The sequence below is a fragment of the Mchenga conophoros genome, linkage group LG14, assembly GCF_057382185.1.
Source record: "Mchenga conophoros isolate Kocher_MC1m ecotype Shallow Benthic linkage group LG14, M_conophoros_male_GT1.1, whole genome shotgun sequence".
In the NCBI taxonomy this organism is placed as follows: domain Eukaryota; kingdom Metazoa; phylum Chordata; class Actinopteri; order Cichliformes; family Cichlidae; genus Mchenga; species Mchenga conophoros.
This window is the reverse complement of record NC_140539.1, coordinates 32,630,950-32,638,784: the sequence shown is the minus strand read 5'-3', so window position 1 is coordinate 32,638,784 and position 7,835 is coordinate 32,630,950. Positions and strand designations below refer to the sequence as shown.

Here is a 7,835-nt window from a genome sequence, read left to right as displayed (position 1 = left end):
AAAGCAAAAAAAAAAAAAAAAAGAAGTTACAGATCTGCACTACCCTGGGACACAGAGCTTTCAAGAAGAGCAGTCATCTTTTGGGGAGTCCTGCTGGTAATAGCAGCAGAAGTTTTTGAGATCGGTTGATAAATCAAGCTGCTTTAAGACTCCCTCCTTTGCTTTGACTATAACTACTGCATGTAGCAAACCTCTAAAACATAATTGGTAAGAGAAGTGCTCTATACACTGGCTTATCTGACATTTCTAGATTTATGGTTGACTGCTGCTCACCCTGTGGGCCAATTGTAGCTGCCCTTGATAAATGGGAGTAGGTGGTCTTAGGCGATTTTAAAGCAATGCAGTTCTTTTTGGAAACTGAGGGGGAAGTGCCTCAAAAGAAATACTTAGTCAACCTGCTATCACGGCCTTTTACTCCTTTTAGATACAAGCTTTGTCCCTTTCTTCAGGATTAATCAAACCTCTTATCTTAACCACGTTAATAAACAGGGTCTTCTGGAATCTGTATTAAAATCAGTTTGTTGCTATAGGCCAGTGTTTCCCAGCTGTGGTTATCAGGAGCTTGAGCACTGATGGTTTTCATTCAAGCTGTTTAATGAGGATTGAATAGACATGAGATACCAGGAGAATGTAGTTAATTACTTTCTTCAATAGAAAACGAGTGGCACTTTGGGTCCCAAAGATCTGTGTTGGAGCCAGTCACTGTCAGCGTTCTGCATAAAGATGAAAAACTGAGCGGATTTTCTGTTATTCTCTGCTGGGCCTGACAACAGTCCCATCACACGCATTGATATTCCACTCTCCCTTGCTCATGCCAGAGGGCTCCACCAAGATTTTACAATCATATCAGTCACATTAAAAGCAAAGATGCAAATCAGTTTGACCATCGGATCCTTCCTTTTCAAGCATTTGATAGTGACATTTGAGGGCCGCTTCAAATTCACTGGTTTGCTCTCTTGCCAAGAGTTAGATAATACAAATGGATATCAATCATGTCTTTAAGCTTTCGGTACAGAAATATCTTGATCTTGCTTAAAAAAAGATAACGCTAACTCCAATAGCACCCGTTTGGATCCTTTGTGCATTACTATTATATCTGAGCCACGATATTAAAAAAAAAAAAAGGGGGGGGGAGGCAAAAAATCAATACCCATTAATACATTAGTCTAAAATAATCTTTTTAGAAAAAATTTGTTTGGCACAATGCAGAAGAAATTTGACCTATATCCTGATTTCCTGTTTCCCAATCCAAACAAGTACTGCAGTGGGAAAGTATGACCAGGTTCAGGTTGTACAACATAAAGCAAGGGCTTTCAAGAAAGCGGGAAATGCTGCTAAGATCATCAGAAGGAGGCACAATCTTCTTCATCCTATAGTGGCCATTACCAGACAGTATAAAAAATTTATATTGTCCATGGCTGCAACTTGTCTTTAAATAAGGGGTTAGAAGAGTCTCTGGATTCTGTAGCCTCCTGGCTCTGAAACATGTAATCAGCCTAACACATGGACAGACACGGAGCAACTGCAAACGTTGATTTAGCTCTTTTCTTAGACTCTTGAACTAAAATTCAGAAAGTCATTAAATCTTGATGATCTGTCATTGTTAAATGACTCAAATGGAAAAAATAAGCCTTTCACCCCCATATACTAGCACGTTTGATTGTGGAAGGCTCTTAGCTGGTCTAAATGGGATCAGGTCTCATACTGTGTGCCACAGGTGTTCAAACCCACAGGAGGCGATTGTTCCTAAAAGCCACAGGCTCGCTCTCTTCAAAAACAAGGGTGAGAACAAAAGCAGCAAAGATCTCGACTGTTTCACATTTTCAGGATGGAAACGCTGAACTTCACTAGTCATAACGAATATGTTAATTATTCAGATTTATTATTCATTTTTAGAAATAAAAAAAAATATATAGGCTATATCCGCCGATATTTCTACATTAATTGTGTAATTTGTTCACAGAAGAACAACAAAATCAGCGTAGGTTCAAGTTTTGTTTGTTTTTCAGTTGATCAAACCTGACGAGGCTTGACAAGATGGCCTTCAAGAATTCTCCAGAGGGCGTGGATGCGCTCTGGAAAGACTGGCACATCAAACAAGGCAAAGTTTGCTGCAGAAAACAAATCTCCTTTACTGCATTCACGACACTTGTAATATTTGCTTCTTTCCCCCCTCCAACAGGAACTTTTCACAAACTTAATTTTGCCTTGAGGTAAATAAATAACTGAAGAGGAATTTTTATAGATAAAAAACACAAAAATATCTCAATTTCCACTCTCTTTAAAAATATTATTATAAGGAATACAACATGGATGCAACAGGATAAGGAGACGCATCACATGGTGTTTCTATTTCTATTTAGTAGGGGACTACTGCAACACTCAAATTCGGTCACAGTAAACAGGAATTAAATAACCCAAATTGATTTGCTGGGCACATTTTTATGCACTAATGAGATATAAAATATTAAGCAATTTTAAGTTGCCTCAGTACAGCAGAAACATATTTTAATTTTTGTCCAGATATTATTGGATAACTTCAAACACACATACTACGCAAAACAAAAAATAAAACAAAGCTGACAGCAGCCATTTTGCATGTGGCATCCAGTTCCTGCCTGTAGTGCACAGATCATTCACTAGAGGGCAGAAGGCGTGTCATGCAACAGCTTCCCTAGGACATACAATACTGATCGTGCTGATTTAAGAAACTATCAAATCAAATATGATACAACTCACTGGCATAATTCTCAGGTAGCGGTTTGCCTAGTGTTGAACACTTTTGTCATTCAAAGGTGAAGAAAGCAATGGCAAAGCTCTTTGATTAAGCCATTTAATAACATCTTCCGTTCATATATCATCGCTTTAAACTAGATATTCCTTGCTAACACGAAATACTGGCTAATACGATAGTTGGTTCAATAGCTTTGAGCCAGTCCCTCCTTGTGCAAGCCAATGTCACACATCCATTTCTTGTGAACCACTAATAAATGCAAGAAGACAAATTGGTGCAAGGTTTATTTGTGAAACGTTCTCATGACGGGAAAAAACGTATATTTTGTAGCAGTCATATATATGAATGAACTTGATGTCACTTGTAAAATTCAGTGCTCGTGTGGAATGACAGGATGGGTTCAGTACAAACCTGAGGCCATAATTTGTTGTGCCACAGCGTTAGTCTATAAAGCATTTTTCTGTTATTTGAAATCAGCATGATTATTATATTCTATTGTATAGCATTATGAAAGCCATCCACTATAAAATGAAAAGAAAGGAAAAGCTTATTATGTTTGGCAATTTACTGGAGACAGAAAAGCTGCATGGGACATGTCGGGCAGGTTCAAAACATGAATCCAAAACCAGCGAGCTGCTCAGACAGACAGGCTCAACATGTGCGGGGTAGAAAGCCAATTGCAGAAATACCAGAGAGAACACCCAGAAAACGCATGCCTCAAAAATAACCAAATAATTGAATCAGTACCTTTGTGAAAAAGCCTCAATAAACGCCACATTGTGATCTTCCCAAACTGCTTTTCATGGTGCAGCTGCTAATAAGAAGCTACTGCTTGTATCAATACCGACGCACAAAGACACATAATCTGGTGTAAGTAGCACAAACTGCAGATGCCTAGGAAATGGAAATTGAAGTATTATTGTCTGATGAGATGTCTTTCATCCCCCTTACATCATGTTGTGGGAATCACTGAGGTGATTGCTCTGTATAGTCATGTAACAAGATTTCACAGCTCCCCTAGTCACCAAATGGAAATGGAAACTTTATGTTCTGCAGCGCAGAGTGAAAAGTAGATTCCTTCCTTTGTTGTTTTAAAGATGTCAGGGCCTTTCCTGGTCCAGTATCAAGTACACACGCAATCCAGGTTTGTAGCTGCTGTCAAAAAAGACAGTTATTTATTTAGTTTGGGACTATTATTATAAATCCCATAGTTTGTTGACCAACGTGAAGAGAAGTGAGGTATCAACTTGCAAATATAAAAATGTACAAATTTGTGGGAGGTACTAGTCATTTTGGGACTTGACTTACCTTCAAATTATGTCCAAATTCAAAGCAGTATTACAATTTAAAAATGAAAAGAAATGTGTCTGGAAGCTACAATAATTCCATTTTAAATTGATTTAGGTGGAAGACTAAGAAAAATTATTAAGTATGGGCAGTTTTGTACATAATTAGTAGATCAACTTTTAACATTTTAAAATTACATTTAATATCACGATGACCTCCCACACTACCAAGACCAAACTGCACATTTGTTGCATCAGGTTACAAAGTACCATTACAACATACTGCTGTGGAATCCTCCACATTTCCCCAACTGCGCAATAGGACAGTATCAGTAGTCAGAGAGCAAATTCAGTTCATTCACATTCTCGTGGTTTGACAGGGACTGATTTATTATCATTAGCAATAATGAAAGAAATATGCTGAAATTGTTACAGTATATCAGACATCAATTTTACTTTTGAGAACAACTGCAGACAATTCATTTTGGCAGTGCTAAAATGACAATGACATTGGGTCAGATGAGGGATGATTATACCCTCCAATTTAGTCTCACAACCTCGTTGTCTAGAATATATGCAGAGTGATCGTCTCTGTACTCCTTGAAAGAGAGAAAAGGCCTTTTTGAACGCATTTGCTTTTAGACAAAAAAAGAAATGACATGTTCATGACACTTTTGGCTGCACACAGACGGGTGGTCCTGAAAATTAATGTGTTTTTTTTTTTTCTCCTCCAGCTGCACGGGACACAGATCAAAACCTGCCATAAGCTACAATAGGTGGTTAAATGACTCCGAATCTGAAATAATGCTCTAGATGAGGATGGCACAACCTCGGAGCTTTATCTGAGATGCACATAACAACCTCGTTTCCCTTTTTACTCGTGCTGATTCGATAAAACATTTAGAAAGTGCTTCAAATGGTGATGATATGCCAACTTTCAGGAGGATGAAAAACAAGACAACGTAAAGACTCGAAGCAGACCAAATATCACTCATTTGTAAAATGCATTATGACATTTTGCAAATGTCACCTATTATGACAGTAGGATGTTTTAGCTAATTAATAACCTCCTAACATAGGTACTGTGATGGATTCTATAACACAGAATGAGGACTGTGGCTGCTCTTTGAAATGTTCAATCATCAACTGTGTTGAGACTAAAGTCACAAAAGTCACTGCTAATTGGAGGAGGCACGTGTGGCGCTCTGCATGAATTTAGGCCGTTTCGGTGTTTTTTTGGAATATTCCCAGGGGAATCCCTAATGAACACGGTGCACATAAATCATATCCTAGTAGTCAAGTGTGTTAGTCATCCTTGTCTTTTCTAACACAAAAGGACACACTGGTCTTCAGTAGTTTAGTTCTTCTTGTCGATTGTAGCACAGTGTAACATACAATTCATAAACTACTCTAATGCGATCTAGTGTGGGAGAAAACTATGCAATACTTTACACAAAGTGGGTAAAAACGGCCTAATTCAGCCAAATGTTGCTTGTGTATTATGCAACACACTGTGAACACTCCAAATTAAGTGATTTTATCAGTGCTTTAGCTGCAAATTACCAGCTTAATAACTGAACCATAAATAACCACTTAAATGCTCCCAGTAGCTGCATAAATTCAAACATTACAACACAACTGTTTTAGATACTCATTAAAAAGTACAGTAATTCAAATCAGTTTAATGCTTTGTGCAAATTACAATACATTTTACACCTATAATGTCCCGCAATGCAAATTAACAAAGACACATCACCAGTGATTAAACAGCCTACCTGAATATTTTGATTTTAAATGCTAGTAATACTGTAGTGCTTGCCATCTCTGTGAAACTACAATGTTATTTATATTTAAATACAAAATAATAAACCTTGTATGCTGTATTTAAACATGCCTAACATTCCTGAGCTTGTATTATCTTTGAATAAATGAATGCTGGTTTTATGGTACCACTTTCCTCTGCCACAGTTGCCGGTCATGTATTTCAGATGTCATGCCAAATGCAGGAGTACCTATAAATGGCTGCTGGCTAGTGGTGGATGGACTCGGCAGGGTTTGGAGTTTTAGCATCTAGCTGCTGGTTAGGTTGGACACTTCCCAAATGGACCAATCTGTGGTAAATGGGGTTACACAGCGTCTTAGGTTGCAGATGGTATTTGAAAGCACATAGCTCGGCAATGCTTTTTCCCCCCATTTAGAAAAAAGGCTCGAACACAAAAAAAGTAGGTTTGGGTGGTGTACAAGGTTGACATTAAGATGAAGGTGATTGTTAACACTCAGTCAGAGTTTGGAATCCATTCTCAATCCCGATCTCTGTGGAGACAATCATCCTCTAATAACAGTAATCTATCTCCTCGTTGGCCAAGACAATAGCTGTTCTGCAGGGGATGTAGACCTGAGAGAGAAAGAGAGACACAGTGGCAGGGGAGAAAGTGGGGAGAAAAGTGAGATGACAATTGAAGATTAATGATGTTAACAAGGTGTCTCAGTCATCCAGGTCACAGTATTCATGCGTGTTTGAAAGAAGGCAGCTGGACTTCTTTAGGTTCATGAAGACATTTTGCCTCTATCCAAGAGGCTTCTCTAGTTCTAAAACAAATGCCCTGAGGGTTGTTGACCCGCTATTAATTATGTGAGTCAACACATGAGCACAAGAATGGACTATTCCCATGTGGGGACTCACACAATCACCTCCAAAGGGACAACCGCTACTAGGGGTTAAATATCTGGCACTCTGTCAGTTGTTTAAATGGTTAACGGACTGATTCTTATATGGCGTTTCTACTCTACTTGAGCACTCAAAACAATTTATACAACATGTTATTCGCTCATTTACACAAGCCTTTTTTGCTTTCTAACACCATTGCATGCATCAGGAATAACTCTGGGTTCAGTATCTTGGGATCGATCCACCACGGGATGGGCTCAGTGTTTAAGAACTAAAGAAGCTTTTTGCATGAGAGGCGAAACAACTTCACAAATTTAAGTCCTTTCGCCTTTTTTTTCAAGCACTACAAAGACTACATTGATATAACTGATATAAGATCATTAATTTTGAAGATTAATGAGTGTTAAGTTTTATCCTTTTCAGGAGGGAGAAATCATGACTAGACATGGTCACCTCTCAAAATCAAGGATGACATAATGGCTAAAAAAAGACGAGTAGGATAGAGAAAAAAAAAAAAAGAAATGCAAGGAGGATAACATGCAATTTTAAAATGATATATAAGGGAAAAGGTGGTCTAAGACTACTCGGAGGATAATATCTTTTAAGAATATTTAAAGTGTGACAGAATTGCAACTGCACAAAGACCTCTGGGTGGCAGTGGTGTCAGCATATCTGCAATGAGGAGAGGTGTCTTCAACTTCTTAAACATATCTCCATGAAGTGGTGGACTTCATCTGTCTAAAAACATATAATTAAATTTGCAATCTATTCAAAGCATGTTCAGTGAACTGAACAATCTGCAAATGAGTAAACTTGCCAGAAGTGGAGGCACGCTGCTAGTTTTAATTTCTGAACTCTCTCATCAATGCAGTAGCTGTGAGTTTCATCATCATCTCTAAACACTGGACTGTGAATCAATTGGAAATGTGTGATTCTGTAAAGATATAATGTAATTTCAAAAGAATCTTTGAGTTCATTGGGGTAAAGAAGAAACAAGTCAGGGAAAAACAACAAACAGAAAAAAACGTGGCATGTCACATTCCTTATGTATATACATACACATATATAGTTCAAAAAGTAGCTAATAAAGTGTTTGATCAATCCTTTTGATACTCACAGCGTCATTTGGCAGCAGGAAGCTGCTGTG

At 38.0% G+C, this 7,835-nt stretch overlaps 1 protein-coding gene across 1 annotated transcript in view; it reads right to left on the bottom strand.

Annotated features, from left to right (window-relative positions):
* Positions 1-4,389: 4,389 nt before the first annotated feature.
* The window catches only part of gbe1b (glucan (1,4-alpha-), branching enzyme 1b), a 108,030-nt gene continuing 104,584 nt past the window's right edge, over positions 4,390-7,835 (bottom strand). The window contains exon 16 of the mRNA XM_085243996.1: positions 4,390-6,415. Coding sequence (XP_085100122.1) covers positions 6,353-6,415 — 63 coding nt within the window. The 3' untranslated portion in view covers positions 4,390-6,352. The remainder of the gene's footprint in view (positions 6,416-7,835) is intronic.